Here is a 22,961-nt window from a genome sequence, read left to right on the forward strand (position 1 = left end):
TCCCGCAAATTATTTTTAAAAAATTGTTTTAGTTTCCAACGAATTAAATATAAAAAATTATTTAATTTCGTTTGTATTAAATTACATTTTGGGAATTATAAAAGTATATATAAAACGTCAGTTGCCATCTGGTGTTGGAATCGGAAGTAATATGTGGCGTGATTGGTTTCATCTGGAGGTAAAGTAAATTTCGGTATATTTTAATTACTATTATTCAATTTTGTGGTTAAATTCGAATTTTTAGCGTAAAATGAATATTTTTTAGTTACGTATCACCTCAAACGATGCAAAATTTTTAATTCTTATTCCGGTTTTGACGTATTCGGTCTATTTGGCGATTTACTAGCCAAAATGGCGTGAAATTTAGCAAAATCGCGTTCAATTACGCCGGCGATCAGTTAGAAAATTATTTCTTGCATTATTTCCTTCTCTTTAAAGCTGTTTATTATTATTATAACTTGCTTTTTCGCTACTGTTAATCCGTTTTTTGTCGTACGGCATTCCAATGCTCGTTACGTTCCGATTGCTCCCACCAGGGGGCCAAACTACGAAAGTTTTTACGTCTAGGAGGAAATTTTTGGGTAGGAAAGCCAACATCGCGGTTGTTGAGAACACTAACCAAAACAGTGAAATGGCGTCACCTAGTATTATATCCATAAATACCTTTTCTGGCAAGTTGAGCATTATATTATTGATGTCAAACAAACTGCTAGATCAATTATTGGGCTGTAACGAGACATTAAAAATTAAGTTTAACAGATAGTGCCCTAACCACCTAACTACAGCCAAATTGCTTTATATCAGTGTTAATGTTGCAGCTAGGGTTTCTCATTTTCCGGTCTTTTGCTTGTCCCGGAACCCCGGGATAAAAGTGAACTGTTTCCCGGGATCCCGGGACAAAATTACCGTATTTTACGGACTATAAGACGCACCTGAATTTTGGAGGCAATTTTTCGAAGAAAAAAGTGCGTCTTATAGTCCGTAAAATACGGTAATTATTTTTAAGATATACAAAATGTCATGAAATCAAATGATTTAATTATTTTTCGTTTTTTAAAGTAATTTAATACGTTCTGCATCCTCCAAAATCATATTAATAATGCTGTATAAGATATGTATTAAAAATTACCTTTGAATTACGTAGAAATTTTCACAAATAGAAAAAATTTATTAAAGTTTGCTGGAAACTGCATACAGCAACGACAAAAATGCCTTTGAATTGAGTTAAAAATTAAAAAAAATGAACTTAGAAGTTTGATCTAACTTAGAAGGTAATTTTTGATTTTTTAAATAAAATACAAAATATTGTAAATTTTATAAGATTTTAAAAAGCAAAGATGGTCAATACTCCGATCACTCAATCTGATTCTTATTTTAGTAATGAAGTCTTGCTACCGAGAATGCCTTTATCGATTCAATTGATGTGATTGGAATCGTGTTTAATGCATTTAAGAGAAGACAAATATTATGTGTTTTCATCTGTATCCTGAAAGATTTCTAGTTCGTTTTCGAGATTGTAGTACTTCTTTTGTTCTCTAGTATTCTTGATTTGTCTACCTCGGCTGCATTAATAGAAAGATCATAGCCCAATAATTCGGTAGTTCGTTTGTCTTTAATAATCAGGCTATGAAGAAAAACTTCATACTTGCAGACTTCGTACTCGTTTGTATCCTTGCCCAATTTGCACAATTTGGCGTTAGGCAGTTATTGAAGCTACTAAGCATGGTTAAAAATTAAGACAGCATAAGCACACTTATTCCAGATATTACTGGTAAAGAATTTTGAGAGTTCTGCCACAAATAAGCTACGTATTGATTATTGACCATTTGTGACCTGCCATAACGAACAAAAGTTAAAAAACTAATAAGTAGGTTTAAAATTAATAAATACAAATGTATTCTGACAGTTTATGAGTTAATGATACTTTCTATTTGCAAAATTTCCTCAACCTTAACATAAAATAAGAAAAAAGTGAATTTTTAAAAAAATTGTGTGATTTCCCGGGATAAGAAAAATTTCCCTGGTTAAAAAAACGCCCGGGATCCCGGAATCCCGTTTGAGAAACCCTAGTTGCAGCCCAATAAATAATATGGCAGTTTGTTTGCCATTAGTAATTGAATTGGGTTGATGTATATGTTGTTATTTCCTCTTTCTAGATATGGAACGAGGTGTACACATTCTATTAGGAGTCACTGGAAGCGTTGCAGCAATTAAAGCCAAACAACTAGTTCAACTGTTGCAGGAACCAAAGTCAGAAAACGTCCGCATTGAAGTTAAAGTGGTTGCGACAGAAAATGCTTTACACTTCTTTTCGTTGGAGGAACTGAAAGAAGTTGCTCCAGTTTACAGAGATGATGATGAATGGAAGACTTGGAAGAAAATTCCGGATCCTGTCCTTCACATCGAACTAAGGAAGTGGGCAGACATCATGGTTGTGGCACCACTGGATGCGAACACTATGGCCAAACTAGCCGGCGGCATCTGCGACAACCTTCTGACCTGCGTCGTAAGGGCCTGGGATTCCAAGAAACCTCTGTTTTTCTGTCCGGCAATGAACACACACATGTGGGAGCACCCAGTTACCCAAGAACATGTAAAAAAGCTGAAGAGTTTCGGCTACAAGGAAATTCCGTGCATTTCCAAGAAGCTGGCCTGCGGAGATGTGGGATTCGGCGGAATGGCCGAAGTTCCGACCATTGCGAAAGCAGTTCGAAATCAAATAAATTTAAAATAACGAATGGCACCAAACACGTCTGAACATGTAGGAATACATAAATTTAATGAAGCAAATATTGCACATGATAAAAACTCTTTATAAATGTGCAAATTAAATGAAATTTTACAGGAATATAAAAAGATGTATATTATTTTTTTTTTAAATATCTTTTCATAAACTGAAACAATGTTAATTTCATTTTGGTTTCTTTAAGTGTTTTACTATGTTACAAATAACGTTATCACTGCTAAACAAATAAATACTAGCTCTTAGCAAGAGAAAAATATTTAGCATCTGCAACGTTGGCAAATATTGATATGATAAAGACATAGGGTACCTTTGGTTTTGCGATTTCTTTTGAGACGAGGCCTCTGCAAACATCTAGTTATTTAACGTGTAATATTGCACATGGTTTAAGGAACGATGATTATTATTATTAGAGGGGGAAAAATCAAAATATATCTCGTAAACGCTTCTCACATGCAGTGGTTACAACAACACATTAACAATTATTACATAATAATTATATGTACACTATACAAAAAATTATGCTGCCTGATAGACACAAAATATAATTGGCAATCTTGTGTATATAATTATTTTTTCTTTTAAGTGATTTGTAATTCGTTAATTCATATAAAGTTAGGCAAAATATCTTCTTTAGAATAAATCACTAACGTGAATACAAGCTTCTGTTGCCGACTCAGTAACGAAAAATATATGTTAACGGAAGGAGGCGATACATCCCGCTCTCGTCGTCGATAATAGATACGTCGTCCATCGGACAAAAATATTTTAAATAATACACTTGGGCTTTGCTGTCGTCCTTCAACAAATTCTGTACAAACTGATTTTTTAACGTCTCCTCGAAATATATAAAAGAATTACGGAGATGTTAGATCGTTGGAGCTTTTCGAAGCGCCCTTTTTCACATTGAGGCCCTGAAAGCCATGCGTGAACAGCTGCGATTCTTCGTAGGCCTTTCGTCCTTCTTCTCCTGTAAGTGTTAATTTGATTATTATTCGTTTTTCAACAAGCAAACTTATATGCCAGATACTGGTAAGACACTGAATAAATACTGGGTGATCAGCCAAAATGTTTACTTGTAAGCAATAGACTTGTGATGCCACAAATTTGCCAGGCTCACCAAACTACACATTGCTAGAAATGCAAGTCCTGCCTAAATGTTTATTGCAAACAGACTGCAGGAGGATGTTTGAAACTCTGAATAAATAAACTGGTGGCATGTCAGTTGGAAACTCCAGAGTTTCCGAGTCTACCGCTCACAAATAACCTCTTTGAGTGATCACTAAATGCTTTTGCAGTGCATGTAATCATAAGTTACCGCATGATGAGAGGTCAACATTTCAGAATGCTTACCAAATGATAACAGGGCATCTCTCGCCTGCTGTCGAACTCTAAAATTCTCGTCTGCATAGGTTAGGTACACCAGCTGCTCCATGTATTCGGTAGCCTGTGAGACATTTTTTTTTATTAATTAATAAATTACTAAAGTAAAGAATTTTAAAGGAGTCTTACCTCCAAAACGGAGAGTGCTGCACAGGAAGACTGACGTATTGCATCATGTTCTTTTTCTAATCCTTCTAAGAACACTGTTAACATCTGACAAACAAAATATGTTAGAAAAAATATAATGAAATATGAGCAAGAAAGACAAAAATTACCTCTTCTCTTAGAGATCTTCTGGAAGCATCTTTTAAATATGATTCTACACAATTTTAATTAATTTATAGCATTAAAATGGATTGTCTGCAAATTCCAGAATGAAAATTATTTGTAATTAAACTCACCCGCAAGTCTGGTTATCACTGAATTGTGACCAATCAGCAATTGAGAGATTGAAAATAAAACTTCGCTGACAGGTATGCACTTACGGAGTGCAGAGAGTATTTGTTTGATCTGATCTGGATCTCTGGATTGCAGAATTTCCAGAATGTTAACTGGAAGTATTTTTATTGCAGATAGCATTATTTTGGCATTGGAGACAATTTTAATGCTCCAAGAAAAGCTTACCTTCATCAGCAATGTCCTGAATGTGATTTATGATGGGTTTTCTTTTTCCAAAATATTGTTGAACTTGAAAAACTGTGATCACTTTATCGGAATCAAATTTGCTTGTGTCTAATAAACGGCATATTAGTAACCTGGAAACTTAATAATGGAGAAAGAAGATGTGAATTTCAGCATGACAAATATGAAAATAAAATTCTCAAGATTTACCTTCAGATACAATGGAGTGTGGAGCATTATTTAATGAAGACTGCACGATATGTTCTAGTGGAAGCAAAACGTGTTCAACTGTTACGCACAGTGACTCGCCGCCTCCACTAAACTGTTCCCAAACCTGCCTCATTTCTTCATTCTCTAACATGCTTAATCCTGCATAATTTCAAAAAGTATTTTCAATAGAAATAGTTGCAAGTATAAATCACAAACGGGACATTTCTCTAACCGCTAATGCTTCTTCCTTCCTCGTTAGCTGCAATTAACTCCAACAACTTCCCTATAATCACCGACTGTTTCTTTAATTTATCCAACGAGTAGATTTCACGGCACTTCAGCGGTCCATATGATCCGAGATTCTGTAAACAATGTAAATGAATTTAATATAGTCCAGTCATGTTGCTGCAAACCAGAGTTAAAATACACCCACTTCTATTAATCTTTGGCAATATACTAAGTGCGAAATTAATGATAAATCTAACATGTCTGATCCAGTCGATGGCGGCTGAGGGCTCGGACCAAGACTAGGATTGCTGCTGCATTGGCTGTCGTCCGTTTTCAATTGCCTCGCCAATGATGCGATTCCAGAGTCTGACGTCTTTGCCGTCAGTTCCGGATCCAGTATTTTCTCGTCTTCTGTCCTTCCACTGAAACATCAATTTTGTAAGATAAATTCAAAACAAATAATACAGGGTAAATGAAGTTTAGGATATTCAATATATGACCATCTCAGAATTTAACAATTTAGTACACAAAAGAGCAACTTAAGAGCGAAATTAAAGATTACGAGACATTATGATGCCATTTCTGAGATTATGCAAGGATTTCTACAAAACTACAGAACTTCTACAGAAACTTCACAATGTTATAAGGACAACAAGGACACAGAATGATCAATCTGTGAGAATTTTCTACCTCTCATTCTCAAATTCGGCATCTTCACTATCCGTAGCCGAGTTTAGGAAGTCAAAACAACCCAAGGCACTTTGTACTGATATGCTGATGCTTGAACCAAGAGATCCTCTTCTGCTAGTACTCTAATTTAAAAAATTGAACTTATTGGTTAATTGTTTTCTGATATGATTAATACTTTACCCAAATACTACACTCACTCTTAGTATCCTCTCCAATTCTTCCATATATTGTTCCAACTGATTCAGCTCTGGATACTGCCCTTGAATGTCTTCCAGAGAAGAAGAAAGTACATGCACAACTTCCTGTAAGGTCGCGCTTTCTAATTCGGAAGTCCGAGAAGAATTGCCAAAGTCTATGCTGCAACATTCCGAACTGTCACCACTCTTTGTCGTTGGCCACTTCTGTGATGTTTCCTCCACCAACATGTTATGGTTTTCCATAGCTTCCACACTACCATGTATCTTTGGAGAACATCTTAACGCATTTGTCGGCATCACTTCTAAGTCTGGACTTGTTAAAACCGAACTATGAGCAGAGGCACTGGTGGTACTACTGCCGCTACTGAATTCCACCTTCTTCTCACTGTCTGGAGTGTAGAGCAATTTTTTGTTATCCAGAGTTTCCTGAAAAAAGAAAAATTTATCTGTAATTCTGTACATTTATGAGAAAAATTAACGCATAAAAAATTTACTCACACTCTTCACTAAAAACTGATTTTCCGAAGGAGAGGGAGGGGATGTTTCTTGGATGGGTGGGTGCATGTTTGTATGCCATCGCATCGAAGGAGAATTGAAAATAGCTAATAGAGGTGGCACTGGTTTTGATGACTGTTCATCTTGATACCAATGTAGGGGACTAAAATTTTAATTTTTATTATGCATGTCACAATGAAACAATACATTGGATCACAAAAGAAATAGAGTTACTCACTTCCAAGTGACGATAAGGTTTAATTTTAATGATCCACTAGGATTAAGGTTAATGGTCATCAATTGTGGATGTGCACTAAAGAGATCTTTGGTTTCACAATATTTGTTACCAAGCAAAATGCTTTTTCCTAAAGTTCTCACTTCGACAGCCTGAAAGTTTTAAAGTTAAAATACGACAAAATTCATATTTGAATAAATGTGAATGGTCATCACCTTTATGTACAATACATCACCAAGAAGAGCCTTAAACATAACTTGATGGTTATCCCACGATTGTTTGCCATGCTTCTGAATTTTTCCCCTGGTTTTCCATTTCTGTTCCCCATGTTTTATGGTTATTGTAAACACATCTCCTGCACACAACCTCGCAAATCCTTGTATTCCTGGGAAATTTTAAAAGATCTTATGTAAGAAATATGAGTAAAATAGAATATTTGCATCTTATGCACTGTACAATAAAACAATATACAAAAGATACCTTTTATTTGAAACAACAATGTCCCTATCATATTTTCTAACTCTGCTTCCAGTCTGCATAACGTATCAACACATTCTTTGTACCCCGAACGTACGCTGTTTAATGCAGTCTCCCGTTCCTTTCCTGGAGAGAGAACGAATGCCTGTGCCATCGTCCTGACACCTAAAATTTTTAATCGAGATAATAAATTCCTAGATTTACCATTAAAAGACATGATTTTGCAAAGTTGTCATACATCTTTTTAATTATAAATTTGGATCAAACAGTTATAACAACACATACCATCGCTCATTTTCTGTTGTACATCATACTGTTCTTTTAGCTCTTCAATCTACAATGTTAAGAATAACAAATTAAAATTTAACCTATAAAATATGGTATATGAATATTGACATTAATAAGTTAAGTATAAGATAATTTATTAATTAGAATGAAGTAGCTGCTATCATTATTCCACCAAATTAATCACTGCACCTTTAACAGTAGCCAAAGTTTAAAAAATAACATTTTTGACCTGGTTATCAAGCCATCTTTAAATATCGAGGCACATCTTAGCTAAAAAGAGAAACAAGCCATCTTTGAATATGGATAGTCAAAAGTGTTGGTAAGGAAGGAAGAGGGATAGAAGAAACACAGAAAGAGTGTCTGTCCCCCCTGGCATTACCAACATGTGCTTAAACAGCGAGGACAAGAACTTCCTTCCTCCTGCCTGGTATTAATATCTCCTTAATCTTCCGTATCAACAATTGCCATCTTAGTTCACCTCCTCAGCCCACTTATGTCTTCCCTTACCGACAGTGACTTCTTTTCAAACATCTGGAGCTATTTTGTGACTGTACAACATATCATTTAGTCCTTACACATACACTATTTGCCTACAAATTTCACCTGCAAAAGTACACAGCTACACAAACTTCAACTTCAGAAGACACTTCTAAATTATACTACATGTTTGAAACTCATTTGATGGAATCAAAAATGGAAAGAACTATTAATGATTTGAGAGTGTACTGTGATAGTCTTCAAAAACTAAGTAATTCCATGTCATTCAATCGCATCCAACAACAAAGCCCTAATTAAGGAGCCAATTTTTATTCAATCAAAATATTTTAGAAAGTCTCTTACTCCTATCAGTGACTTCAAAATGGAGCAGTACTTTAATAGATGGTTTGTCATTGGGGGTAATGTTGATATTGTAAAGTTTTTGGCATATTGCAAATGGAAATAAATCAAATTTTTTAACAACAAATGAAGATAACCTGAAATATGAGCTCTGTTTTTTTGAATGTAACCAGAGCTACCTTCTCTTCATATATTCATATGTTGCATCATCAATAGATTTTTGTGAGCAAGATCAAAGTTATCATCAACAACTGTCATTGTTTGTGATCAGTCTGTCCCCTACATCTCAAATGTTTCTTGATTCTTATTTTGTCACTGGAACTCCTCTGTATTTTCAAACTATATTTCTTGTGGAGTAGTCTTCTAACAAATCTGGCACCAATAAAAATTGTCTCAGATATCATTTACTGCCAACATAATAATGTTCATATGTCAGTAATGAAGTTGGTAATTGTCTATAAAATGACATATTTTTCTACAAGATACTAAAGAAGTTATCTGGTAATCTGATATAGTTGTTTCAATGAAATCAATGGCTTGAAAAGTTGAAAAATTACCTTTATTGTACACATCTGCACTAAATTTATCTCTATAAGGTCTACAGAGTGAGTGGAAAATAACTATGCATTGAAAAATTTACTATAACTTCTACATTTTTAATACAATGATAATGAAAATTATTTGACATGTACCTAATTACATGAAAATACAGATGCATATGATAAAATTCAATGTAGGCACTGGCACCATCCACCTACAACACATTTTCCTCACTGTGACATGTATGAATGACCATTTCTCTGCACATCTGCAACCGAAAACCTGGGTTCATTTAGCTTTGAATGATAATCCTTCATTGTTTCCACATGAATTGTGGCAAGATGTCCCATGACTGTATGCCACCATCCCTGCATGGATTTCCACACTTTGTAGCAGGCAGCAATTTGCACCCACTCCCAAAGAAATAAGCAATTTATCATCTTGTTTGTCTCTGTGCAAGCAACCTCTCTTGGTCACCACCTAAACCACCAATGCAGGAATTAAAAAGTTCCATTGATTGATATAAATGTGCACAAATTTTAGAGTGATTTCTCTAAGCCTAATTACTTTCCATTCACCCTATATATAAAGGTTTGCCTTGACTTCAATGTAGCGTAATTAAAATCATTTGTTAGTATGTTGTATTTAATTATGAATAACCACAACAATTAAAATATCTCACCTTTGACAAGTGATATTCCAGCTTCTTTAAATATCTTTCAGCGGCCTTTAACTGCTGTAATGAATCAAACAGTATTTTAGAGAACATTGTCAACGGAAACATGTATATAATCCAAATATTCTATCATCATAAGCAGCCATGCTCTTTAAAATATCATGCATTGCATTTAAAATAAATGCCAATAAAAACTCATTAAAAACATTTTTAACAGTCTTTCAAGCAATGCAGATTAAATTACATTAACTTAACAATAGTGGAATTAATGCGCAAAGCAAGATATTTGACTTCGAGATGAGCACAAAAATTATTTGCCCAGTTGGCTTTCATGTGTGCATTTAGTAGTGCGGCCTAGTTATTTTTTAACATATCCACTATCATTTAGTAAAAATAGGAATGTAAAATAAGCATTTGAAACAAAAATAAAATTAATAATTTAAAATTTGATTGCAAAAGAGTGGAGAAAATGCTGCTTACAATAAAGTTTATCACAGTAGGTTATAAAAATTTAATTACAAGACGTAAATTAAGATCTTAGCAAATGCACAAGGACATTTTACAAATTTTTGGAGGGGTAGAAGCATTTGAATCATTGTAACATACATAAAATTATGTATAAATTATCAAAGTTAAGTGAAAATATTGTTAAGAATTGGAAGGGATTGAAAATATGATGCAAGCTTTAATTTTGTTCATAGGGTTATTTACAGAAGTTTATTCGTTATTATTATTTTACAGAAGAACATGCATATAAAATAAATTGTTATAAAATAAAAGTGGCATGCAGGATGCTAGGAAAAAGGGATGACAGTTTGACTTACCTTCTCCAAGTCATAAATTCTGCCCTGATACTACCAAGGGATTGGAAGAAAAGTTAAGAGGTGCAGCATGGAAAGGGCAATAAGGTTGACAGAATAATGAAAGATAAAATAATAAAAGTATTTTTTAAACATTTCAATATTAAAACTTTTTTACATATTATACTAGTCACATTGGATGTAATATATGCAAGATGGCACAGAACAGCAATCCACATCTTCATGATAAACCAATGTGAAGATTGAACAAGATGAATAAAACCCCCAAAATGGTCCTACTTATAAACAGCGATTACAACAGATGCAATGAGGGGTGTGTCTTGGTGACAAGAAGACATGACGTCAGCTTGCCTACTTAGCTTCAATATGTCCACCTCAGAGATGCATCAAAGCCTAAAGGATGCAAACACATCAAGATCTTTTGAAGTGTCAAAAGTTTTCATTTAAATGGTAATCCCTATGGCAAAGCCTACAAACTAACTTCTTAGCCTGATTAATCAGATTTGCATTTGTGTCATATTGATGTCTAAATTCTTTGCTTGACTGTGCCATCTTGTATATGAAATAATGAGAAACAGCTTAAACTATAAACTTTATAGAAAATCCAAAGAATCTTTAAATTTTTATAGCAATGGATAATTCTAGATAAGTAAAATCCAAAAGGTATTTTAATGTTTTCCAGTTTTTAGAAGCAAAATTCATTTTATACCATGTTGATAATCGAAATGAACCAGCTTTAATTATATTTCCATTACAATTTACAAGTATAACATATCAAACTACTGTATATAATAAATAAAAATTTGAAAAACTATCCTCTAAATATTGATATGTTGATATATCAAACAATAAATTTTATTTAAAACTGAATGTTGTTTGATATCATCAATTATAAGATCCTAGTATGTTACTTGCATTATCACTGAAAGAAAACAACTACATGTTGAATGTCTGGAAGAAACAGGAAACAAACAAACCTATGGATCAATTTCATATAGTTCATATCAGATTTATTCATGTAAAATTACACCCTCAAAGCAATCCAAACTAGAAGAAATGGACTTAAGTGTCAATCTACTCCAGATTAGATTGTGTAAGCAACTTGTCAAAAAGGAATAAGCAATTGGCATGAAGAGGAAAACTCTTCATGGCCACTTGCATTTTGGTACAGTTGCCAGTAAAATGTGAGAACGACCAATTGAAGCCTGACAGAAATGAAAGTGCTAAAGACAGGGAGAGATGGGTTCTAATGAGCAATCCCAGAAAAGAAATTCCAAAACAGACTTCACAGGAAGAATTCAAAGACATCAGAATTATTGCAAGCATTGCCCAGATATTGGAATGCCAAGTGGAATGTTCAACGTTTATTTCACTAATGTGTGTATATTTTAAAGACTATTTGATTAGTTTGGCAAATAAATAAGCTTAATTATTCGATACCCACAAGGAATCAAACAGTATAAGTTATCAAATTAAATGCTTCAATCTTCATACAAAATTACTATTTTGGAATAAAAAATACAAATTTAAGATAGAATGTATAGAATTTGCCTTTTTTATACATTAGAATGTATCTTACAGCTCATTACATCTCATCATACAAAGATCTGGTTTTGTCTCATCAAGTTCATATAGTTCATATCAGATAGCTCGTAATATGCCTCCTGTATCTGTAAAGAACTGTGGATTAATACAAATCTAAATTAAGCATGGACTGGTATTTATGCTCAATACCACTGACACTTGCATCTTTGTTTAGTATTCATAAACATGACTAAAAGTAAGTAAAAAATAAACTAATTAAAATCATCAATAACTACAATCCAGTCAATCCGAGTGAACTATGCTTTGTGAGTTCCATCCAAACAATGCTAAGATCATGAAAATTTCATGTGCACTTCATTCAGAGATGCTAGAAAATTGATGGCAAAGTTGTACTTGAAAATATTTCCTAGAATTTCCTTAAAGAAATATGAACCAAATATGGAAATGTTACCTTCTTCCCAATTTGTTTTAAATCAAAATTTGATATTTGGCTCTTCAATTTGTAAATGCAAGTTTACAATGGAAGTTTCAGATGCCATTGTATGTATGCAATTATCAGTATTAACTCCAAAAATGGTGAGCATTAAAACCTAAGTTTACTTACAAAAACATTAATGTGAATTTTAATAAGGGAGGCAAACATTTTGTTTTCATTTGGAAATTAAACTGTGGTAGTCAAAATTATAAATTGCCTTGCAGAAAACTTGTATGTGTAAATATGTTTATCTGTTTAAAAAACATATGCAAACAAATTACTTACATAATTTAAGTTTTTAAATTATTGACACTTCATTTTGTGTTTGGCAGAGTAAATTCAATTTTTAATTCATCAAACTAAATATTCAAATGAATAAAAATAATCATATTTTACCTGAGAAGATCCAACAGACGATAATTCCTCGACAGAGACTTTGAACTTCTCAATATCTCTGTGTGTGACTTTTATACATTCTCTAGACAAATTGAACAATAAAATTTCATTTAATACTTATGTACAAATAATAATTTTTTTTTTTGCTATTAACTAGAAATGTTGACTGTATTTATACTTTTAACAAACAAAACTGTAAATAATTACTGTTCTTAGAATGAAATATGGAAGAGTTTAATGTTAATTAATAAATAATAATTTGAATACATTGTACAGTACATTGTAGACATTATATTGTATTTACATGTAATTTATGATGTATAATGTCACAGTGGTGTGCCATCCATGGAAGCTGTGGAAGCACTGCTTCCCTTGTATTTTCTAAAATATAAATACATATTGCATGATTATTTTCATATTTTAACGTACTTTGAATTAATTAAAATTAATATTTTATTATAACCGCATTATGAATCCTATTACAAATTTCTATACTATAGTGTGAAAAAGAATGATAAGGTTGCTATTGTATATTTGAATATAAATTTGTATATACACATTCCCAATGGAAGTGCTGTATTGTTGAATATGGGACAGCTATGGCAAAAATATTTGAAGGGTATAAAGTAGCCAGATTATACACATTTGCATTACAGAGCATCAACCTCATGCAGTTTAGTTCATGGATGCTATACACCAAAATATCGTACAATGCTTTCAATGATTATATCCAGGGCACAGTTTCCCTATCATCAAATGTCACCGAATGCCACTGTAATGCCAGTTTCTTCATGTATTGCATTATAACAATGGCAATCTAATCTATATATATAATTGAGACGAGTTGATGATGATAATAATAATAATAATAATAATAATAATAATAATAATAAGCGCAGAGCCCAAATGGTTAGGAGTTGAAAGTTGAAATTTGGTACGCAGTTAGGGTATGTTAAGAGAACGCACACTAAGAAGGGATTTATCGAAAATTCCTCCCCACGGGGGAGGGGGACAGGATTAAGTCTTAACACTTCCATCAACAATGGAAGTGTTAAGTAACAATGGAAGTGTGAAGCAACAATGGAAGTGTGAAGTAATAATGGAAGTGTCAGCAATGGAAGTGTTAACAATGGAAATGTTAAGAGCCCAAGCGGTTAAGAGTTTAAAGTTGAAATTTGGTACATAGTTACGGTACGTCACAAAAACGCACACTAAGAAGGGATTTTTCGAAATTTCTCCCCACGGGGAGAGGGACAGGATTAAGGCTTAACACTTCCATCAACAATGGAAGTGTTAAGTATCAATAGAAGTGTTAAGTAACAATGGAGAACAAGAGAAAGCGATGTGCAAGATTCACGGGCGCTGGAGGAAAAAAAAAAGTAATATGTTAGAACATATTTGATTTTCAAATTTAAACAGATTGATTCGGTTTTTCTTGACCCTTCTTCTTTAGAACATTCAATGAAAATCGAACGATATAATCAGAACACGACATGAAAATCGAACAATATTACAATATTCGATTTTCAAATTCGACCTTTCATTAGAAATATTTAGTTTGTTGATGAAATTACTCTTTTTCATTTGTGACTATAACGTAATAATCTTAATCTTCGCTATCATTACTTTTGCCCGAGCAACGCCGGGCCTATCTGCTAGTATGAAATATAATGAATCGTTATTAAATAAATACAGTCAAACCTCTTAAACAATGGCTACAATGAAAATGTAAAAAATGGCTGCCATTTGGAGGTTATTTTGTACACATTTCAAAAAGAAATATTCCCTAGAAAAATAGTTGCCATTTAGCAACAGGCATCTACGAGCCCTCCTCCGTGAACTAACATTTGGCATCAAGGCCACCTTTCTGAGATTTGAATTGTGTACACAAGCATCCTTACTTTATGTCAACTTATTTTGTGCATCCATAAGAAAAAAAAAATAATAAAACAAAGCCTCTTCTTGAGTGAATTGATGGGCATACTAAGCATGGTGTTCTGTTATCTTTATTCAAGAAGAAATTGGCCAGTCTTTTGAAACCAAAACAGAGTAACTTACCTAAGGCCTTTACAGACCGCCTGAAAGATTATAGCACTTCTTCCAGGACGCGGAACCTTTGGCGGCTTTCCACTCCATGTGGCACTGATATTTTGCAAGAGCCTGCGCGTCGTGTTTGGGCTGTAATTGGAACCCAAAACGGATCCTGTAACATTTGTATCAAATCAATCTTAAAATATATAAATGTGGAAGAAGAGAAAAATGTCTATGATGGGTTACCACTGGCACGTGACAAGCTGCTATTGTTACTGCTGCTTCCATCCGAACTGGAATGTACTAGGGAACCACTTCCAGAGGGAGAGCGATGGTGTGACACCAGGACCCCGCATGACTTACTCCGAGCCAATACCCCGGATCGCAGATCTGGAGAGTGATGTGCCTTAAGCCGTTCATTCAGTGACATAACTTGGTAATCTAAATAAATAAAAAGAAAATGTGTTTAAAACTCATTCATTAAGATAATCTGGACGTTTTCATCGTTAAAGCAAACCATTTACTAAACTAAAACAATACAATTGTACACTGTTAATGCACTGTTAATTAAGGCATCCAAATTTACTTGAATACTGCAAGCATAATAATAAATTACCACCGCCTAAAGAGTGTAGGTTAGCCAATTAATTACAACTAACAAATTTCCTAATATAAATTTTGACATCATAGTCAAGTCTTTGGGTGGATCTTTAATGGCAATACTTAATGCAACCCTGTTGGTCTTACAAATGGCCACAAGTCTATCAGACCATACATGATGTCCAAAAAGTTATCGTATAGTGAGAAACTTGTAGTGACATTAAAGTTATACATAAGGCATTGCACATGAGACCCATAAGTTGTGCGTTCCGCATTTCCATTTTGCAGTAGATGGCATTACTGTTCACTCGCAGACATTCCAATGTTTGAAACACTTGTTTGGCTGGCTTTGTTTCCGAACTTGTTTGGTCTCTAGCTCTCGCTTTCCTGAATTTTTGGGCCTCTGGAGGACACTTTTGGCATATGCTATAAGAGAAACTGCAACACTGCAACTTCATTTTTATTAGAACTTTTCAACTGCACAGTAATTTTTCAACCACTCTGCACTATTGGAAATGTAAGCAATGCATTAGAAAAGCTCAATTTACAGTACACATAAAACTACCAAGGAACAAATGAATTAAATATCCAAGTCTCTGCCGAAAAATTTTAATGCTTTCATTGTACGTAAATTTTAAAAAAGTCCATTTTTTTGCACAGCATTAATAAAATTATACGTATAATTACGTTGAAAGCAGAACAATCTCCTGAACAAGCCCATTATTTATGTCGCAAACTCTTACAGGAAGTTTCTGACACAGAAGAGAGGAGAGGAAAAAATGAAGCTTCATACAGGTTGTAGACATTCCTTTATTCATTATGAATAACAGAAATCTTTCATAAGTTAAATCACTTAAAATAAATTTCGGTCGACAGAGGTGAATGTCACTCAACAGAAATTTTTGTTTAACCCCTTTCTCTATGAAAAGGGTTAAAGAAAAAAATAACGAGACTGCCGAACTCATCCCAAATAGTATTTGAAAACAAGGAGAACAAAGTTTGATAATTTTTTAAAGAAATTTAGGGGAAAGGTTACAAAAGACAAGATCTAAAAAAAGTTTTTGATGTACACAAACCTCTATTTAAAGTTTATGCTTCTTCCTCAAAAAATATGTCAACATACCAAAGTAGAACTGAATTCTCAATGGATTTGCATTAAAATTTTAATATGGATAGTAAATATAACAGTGTAAAGCATAATTTAAATGCAATTTTTGAAGTTTCTTCGATTCTTGCAATTTCTGATGGACTTTCGGTTAAGCGAATTTTGGATTGTCTTGCACATTCAGGAAAAAACCTTTAACTCATCCTGTAGAAACGAGGCAACTGTTAATTGTATTTTTTAAAAAATCCAACCCAGATAGTCATTAAAAGAGAACCATCAACGATCAGATCTAACTCTAATAACAGGTCGAAACCTCTTCCTTCTTCCCACTTTCCTTTTACTCTACAAAAAATTTCTTTTATGGCAAATCTAACAATCAATTTTCTTAATTGAAAACTGAAAACTGTAAAATAAATTTTACATTAATACATTGAGAGTATTTAATTACCTGCATGTGCCACTTAATGACTGGGATACATGACAAGAAATATGTCATTAAGTGAGAGTTGTGGCATGAACTACCGCACTGGCTGTATTTATATATTTAAATGTAAAAAAGATACAGGCAGCTACAAACTTTCTGGCCCCATAATGTTACAGGACCTCTCTCATATATGCAGTCTGTCATCAAGCAGCACACACCCATACTATATTTTTACCAAAAACTTTTAATTTGAAATGTCTTTTTACCAAATTTTTACCAAAATTTTTACCAAAAACTTTTAATTTGAAATGAGAGACAATGTCATCATGTTAAGTATTACAGTAACATGTGTGTTTAATTAAGCATAAAGGCATAAATACATGCAAGATTGCACTTAACTAAAAATGCAGCTAACTGAATTAAATTTAATTTCTTTAACAGTGCTACCAACTTTTATGTTATCTTGAAATCTGGTTTAATAGGTGATTATCTAAATTCATAAAATAATCACAGACAACAGCCGAATATTTAGATATTAAGTTACATTCCAATATGTCAAAATGTCTGATATTTCTATATTTACTTAATTTCTAGTATCTGAGACAGAAATGACTTGAGACACTACATATAAAGCCCTTGAAAACTCCTTACAATTTGCAATGTTTTCGAGCATTATCTTAATTTAACTCCATTACTGGAAGACAAATTTAGAACAGATGATAATAAGCTAAATCGAGGAAGAACGAATGCTTTATTTGCTAGAACGATAGATAGAAATTGGTAATCTGCAGCACTATTTTAGATGGTGATAAATTCTTTCTGCACATTAATTTTTGACAGACTAATTAAGAATATTTAATTTAAAATGGCAACTTTCTTCGACAATGAAGTTTGATATAAAAACAAAAAATCAAATTACCACGGATTCCGATATCAAAGAAAAAGTTTATTGTAATGTTGATTGCGTTACAATTAATGATCACAAATGACGATATCATATAGAGTACAATGTGCTGTTAATACAACAGAATTCAAGGATCCTAGTTATAAATGTAACAAAACAATCCCTAACGACAATACAAAAAATTTCTATTTACTGTTCATTGTTCGGTCGAAATGGCGACACGTGAGAACTACAAAACGACGAGGGCCTTATGTTTCATAACACAGCCATACAAGTTATATTTTTAAATAATGAAACAATCTGTGTGAAAGATTTCAAACAAGAAAATATTCTTGTATTAGTTAGTTTGCAAGGTTTTGATCAAAAGGCACTGCTAAAAAGTGGCTCATAAAAGAAAATCATTTTGGAATTTAATAAATTTTCTGTCATTCATTCAGATTTTGTGTTATTAAATGCCATTCACAGGAGTTTATAGACCGTAGGATTTCTCTTGTACAATATTCTCCTACTCTTAGCTTTCAAAATATGTTACCAAGAGGAATATTGCACTCAAACTGCTCTGTAGTCCACGTCACTCAGTAGCATCACATTAATCTATGGCTGGGATGTTCCAGAAATTGTCAATGAGCATTTGTACAATCCTAGGAAGATAACTGAGATGCTTCCCGAGTGTTTTAATGTAGCAGAGCTCTTGCCACCCATCAGCAATGTCAGACAGCAGGAATGTACTCTTCTAATCCAAGCTTTCAAAGCAGATAATTTGTACTGTGTTGTGTAAAACCACAGAATAAATAGACAGTGGTATGAAGGTTTCTGTACATGTTCCTTAATTTACTAATTCTGATAAAAATATAAGAAAAAATTATATTTTCAAACAACTTGCCTAATTAATTTTATTTTTCTGCATTTTACACAGACGACTGTTATCTGCTTGCAACATCTGTCGAACGTATCACTGTTGAAAAGATGAAAAAGCAAGATATGAAAAGGATTGTCAGCAGATTACGTTAATTATTAAGTTCCCGGATACCTACTTTAATAAGTTATAGAGTAAATGATTGATGAGGAAACTACATAGCTGCTCATAATTCATTCATTATGAGTTAGTCCAAACAACAACGGAACTGGACTTGCCCCCACTGTGAGTTGGATTTTTGGCAACTAACCCAAGAAGAAACAATTCTGCAGCTTCATACTTATTTTAGCCACTGTAAAAAATTTTTTGTGCTGATTACATTTACACTAATTTGCATTTTATCAATTCTGATAATCAAATCAGATTTTACGGCTGGTTAGCTTAGTCAATAATAAAACAATATTGGAGTGGAGTACCAAGGAAAGAGTTGCGGTTCAACAAACGGATAGGTCCTCTTGTTATTGTTTTTATACAGAAAAATAGGCAATTTCTTCAACAGAAATATCTCAGAACTTTTTCAATATCTTCATGTCGTCATTGACCACAATTCGCTAACGTATATAAAATGAGATCATTCGAGTACATCTAGCAGGTGACTCCAAGTACTAATTTGAGCAACAACAGCTCACTCTCTATCAAATTGGTCCTCAGACATATAGAAGGTTATGTATCTCCACATCCCATGGAACAATGGGGGCCATGGCTGCGACAAGTTTAGAGCTTTTTTAGTGCTTTCCTTTGAGCTTCCTTTATAATGAACATCTCTATGATTATGAAGAATAAATGTTAATACCAGGAACACAAGTGAGCCTCCTCTTCAACAAACAATCCTCCTCCTGTATCAATGGATACTAATTAGTGAAGCAATACTTTGTTACATTGCAATGACTGTCCTGTTATGAACACGGAGTTAAAATATTAAATGTTAACATATCAAAATAAATGTAATAAATGTTAAATATTAATGTCAAAATATTAAATTTTCTCCCCAAAAAAGCAGAAAAATGTTCTATGGCAAAATAAACTATGGAATTTGGTTCTTATTAAAATACAAATAGTTTTAAAGTAAAAATTCCGTAACTAACCACTTTAAAGTTACATAAATCACAAGTTATGTATTTAATAATGTCTTTGTTTACTGTTACGTTCACTTAACAGGATTAATTGGCAGCAAAGAAAACTTTTTGTGCATTTGTGGCATAATTGTCTATTATTTTATCATTTAATTGTGCGTTTAAATCACAATTATTGAGACTGAATTTAAAATTTATTTTTGTATTACATATTAAACTATCATCTAGTTCATTAGACAAATTTCTAATTATAACAACTAAATGTATTTTGGTGAGACAAATAATTGTTTTGAATACAAAATTTTACAAGAATTATTGTCTCGTCCTTATGGATTCGACAATGAGCTAACCGTAAGTCTCTCAAAACGTCTTCCAGATGTTGGTGTAGGAAAATTACACCTGTCTTTAGTACCCACCAATGGCAGAGTGGATAAAAACCATCAAATGCCGATAGTTGGTCTTAAGTTCACACCCAACCAATAAACTGGCTGTGTGGAATTTTCTGAGTTTTCGTTGTGTGTCTAACACAACGAAAACATCAGAACACTGCAGTTTATCCATAAAAAGTTCTCTCAGAGACACCTCCCCTTGGCAGCATGCATACATGCTGCATCATCACATCATATGGAATTCAAGCATCTGTCTTTGCTTCTTATGCACGTCCTCTCCAGCAGTTCCTAAAATCAGCAATTCCTTTGACACCTTTAATACTAGCTCTTGTATTTTACTATTCTTTCATCTTCCAATCTTATATGAATTACAATACTTTCATTCTTCCAGTATCTACTCACATCTCACAGATGTAGAATAACAGAGCCGATTGAAATTTATAACATTGGACTGCAAAACTAAATTCATTAGCATGGCCACATTCCATGCTCGACAGGTTTGTCACAAGTATCCCCAATATATATGCAATACCTATACAATTCAACTACAGAGGAAGCAGTATGAGAAAGGATGCTGGTCATTGTCGACTGAGATAGTTAATCACGATTAAAAATTACGGCAACTCAATCAGATCATTTAAGATCAAAAAGCAAATAGAATTATCATCATTCATGTTTAATTAGTTTTGGAAGTGAACTCCAAGAAGTTAAAGACCAGTTGGTTCAGTTTTTACTACACTTTAGGCTGTCCTTAGGAACCAAAGTTTTAACATTAATGAAAGTTGATATTTAACAATATAAAAAAAAAATTTTTTAAGTCAATTCCTACTTAGATCAACAAAGAAAAATTTTATTTTAGTTACTTTTTATTAAATAATTACAAAGTTTGCTTTTTTTCTCCTCGCGCCCTCTATCGGTCCGAATCGGCATATCGCTGACGGGCGCCACAGTTTAAATTTAATTAATTAATGAATTAATATTTGAAAAAACTGTATTAACATCAAGTGTCATCCACTACAAGTTTAAAAAAATGTATTTGAACTTGAGTGGATGAATAAAAAGTATTTTATTAACAACTGAAAATTTGAACAAGATATATATATATATATATATAGGGAGAGTGTGAACTAATAGTAGGAATTTAATAAAAAAGAAACTAAGAATTCCATAGAGTTTAATCCAAAAATTAGATTCCCCTGCTATAAATAAGCTCTAAACCATACATAAATCTGAGCTGTTACATTCAATGATAACATGCGATAAAGTGATTATCTGATAAAATTATCTATAAGAATTATTCAAATTAAGTTATGCATGAATACAATTAAACAAAGTTATCTGTTATTTAAATTATTACTAATAGTTAATCCAATTGCAAAAATTACGTATAGAAGAACGGCATTTCTCGGGAGGGTAAACTTTTTGGGAGATTATTACATGTAGAAATGCATCTTTGGAAGAGATTACATACAATATCAGATTAAATACTTAATTGTTTACTGAATTATATCCTGTTTAAACTTTAAAAATTAAGTCAAAATATTCTTATATTTTGGTCCAAAACCTTCTCTAAAATATGCTACATTTGATAAAATTATTACACATTTTTCTCTGTAGTCACACTCACAACTTGTCTAAATCCCATACTCAAATGAACAGGTGGGCAATCTGCCAAAGAGGAACACTTCTTGGCAAAACTTTCTAAGAGAAACTGGCCCATTTAGGTGTAACAAACATGAAGAAAATCTGGAAAACTTCACACGGCTGGTCCATTGACCAGACACAACAACTCATGGTCAACTACCAGTGTTTGGTGATTTTATCCACTTGGCCACTGACGAGTCTTGGATCGTTAGACTGCATTCAAATGAATTATAAATAATTTAAATTACAATTTTTAGGCCAAATTCTGTCCAGTCTTCGGATAATGCAGAAACGATTTATTTAGAATTTTCGACATTAGCATACTGGTAATTCCTCTATAAATGAACAACAATTTGCCGGAAACTCTCGACATGAACTCAATCAATCAAATAATACCCTGAGGCTAGTATGCGAACTGAAAAGCCTATAAAGAAAATAACCGAATGGATAAAAATAGTAACAGACAGAGCAGGGAATTTATTTATTGTCCCAGTTAGTTGGCTTCTTCTTAATTTTAATTTAGATCTTTATCTAAATTTATATTTACATGATAAATTTATGAAACTTTCTAGCAGCTGGTGACTCTTATTGATTAATATGTAAGCATCAATTTTTTAAGAGGCATTTGATATTGATTTTCAAATCGAGCAACTATCGATTTCCCCTTCTTTCCTTTAATTTAAACAAGAATGATGTGAACTTTCTCTTCCAATGCAATTATCAAACAGATTTACATTATCCATTTGTTGATGTTGAACTCTCTAGACCAGACCTGGCCAACCCACAGCCCGTCATGTTTAATTGTGTCCCTCTAAGCGATATTATATATCTATTAGAACTTTTGTTTCCTGTTATGTGTATACCAAAACAATTAAATAAATGAAATTTGCATGTGTCATTGTTATAATGCGCAAGTATGAGTATGAACTCTTGGTATAACAATAAAATCTTATTCATTTTGTATTTGTTTTACTTTTTAAAAGCATGTTTGCCTAAATTGGGGCCCACCGTAATGTTA

The 22,961-nt window shown here is 33.0% G+C and overlaps 2 protein-coding genes across 7 annotated transcripts in view; one reads left to right on the top strand and one right to left on the bottom strand.

The window, feature by feature from the left end:
* Nucleotides 1–112: 112 nt before the first annotated feature.
* On the top strand, nt 113–2,856 carry Ppcdc (phosphopantothenoylcysteine decarboxylase). 2 transcript variants are annotated; one of them, XM_067265377.1, is made up of 2 exons: nt 113–178; nt 2,157–2,856. In XM_067265377.1, the coding sequence occupies exon 2, from the start codon at nt 2,159–2,161 to the stop codon at nt 2,732–2,734; it is 576 nt and encodes a 191-aa protein (XP_067121478.1). In that variant the 5' UTR covers nt 113–178; nt 2,157–2,158; the 3' UTR covers nt 2,735–2,856. The 2 variants fall into 2 exon arrangements, with proteins under 2 accessions (XP_067121478.1, XP_067121477.1); XM_067265376.1 differs by lacking the exon at nt 113–178 and adding an exon at nt 582–671.
* Nucleotides 2,755–22,961, bottom strand: part of LOC136970855 (rho family-interacting cell polarization regulator 2-like) — a 35,684-nt gene continuing 15,477 nt past the window's right edge. For 3 of the 5 annotated variants that reach the window (XM_067265349.1, XM_067265346.1, XM_067265350.1), the window contains exons 2-22: nt 15,135–15,329; nt 14,916–15,060; nt 12,858–12,939; nt 10,445–10,474; nt 9,627–9,680; nt 7,565–7,613; nt 7,283–7,444; nt 7,018–7,187; nt 6,806–6,954; nt 6,571–6,730; nt 6,073–6,498; nt 5,876–5,997; nt 5,391–5,607; nt 5,190–5,319; nt 4,958–5,116; nt 4,751–4,888; nt 4,528–4,677; nt 4,402–4,445; nt 4,256–4,339; nt 4,097–4,190; nt 2,755–3,713 (exon numbers count right to left, since the gene is read on the bottom strand). In XM_067265349.1, coding sequence (XP_067121450.1) covers nt 3,601–3,713; nt 4,097–4,190; nt 4,256–4,339; nt 4,402–4,445; nt 4,528–4,677; nt 4,751–4,888; nt 4,958–5,116; nt 5,190–5,319; nt 5,391–5,607; nt 5,876–5,997; nt 6,073–6,498; nt 6,571–6,730; nt 6,806–6,954; nt 7,018–7,187; nt 7,283–7,444; nt 7,565–7,613; nt 9,627–9,680; nt 10,445–10,474; nt 12,858–12,939; nt 14,916–15,060; nt 15,135–15,318 — 2,862 coding nt within the window. In that variant the 5' untranslated portion in view covers nt 15,319–15,329 and the 3' untranslated portion in view covers nt 2,755–3,600. The remainder of the gene's footprint in view (nt 3,714–4,096; nt 4,191–4,255; nt 4,340–4,401; nt 4,446–4,527; nt 4,678–4,750; nt 4,889–4,957; nt 5,117–5,189; nt 5,320–5,390; nt 5,608–5,875; nt 5,998–6,072; nt 6,499–6,570; nt 6,731–6,805; nt 6,955–7,017; nt 7,188–7,282; nt 7,445–7,564; nt 7,614–9,626; nt 9,681–10,444; nt 10,475–12,857; nt 12,940–14,915; nt 15,061–15,134; nt 15,330–22,961) is intronic. The other 2 variants (XM_067265348.1, XM_067265351.1) reach the window with 2 other exon arrangements.

This window comes from Centruroides vittatus, unplaced genomic scaffold, assembly GCF_030686945.1.
Source record: "Centruroides vittatus isolate TY-2023 unplaced genomic scaffold, ASM3068694v2 contig_221, whole genome shotgun sequence".
NCBI lineage: Eukaryota > Metazoa > Arthropoda > Arachnida > Scorpiones > Buthidae > Centruroides > Centruroides vittatus.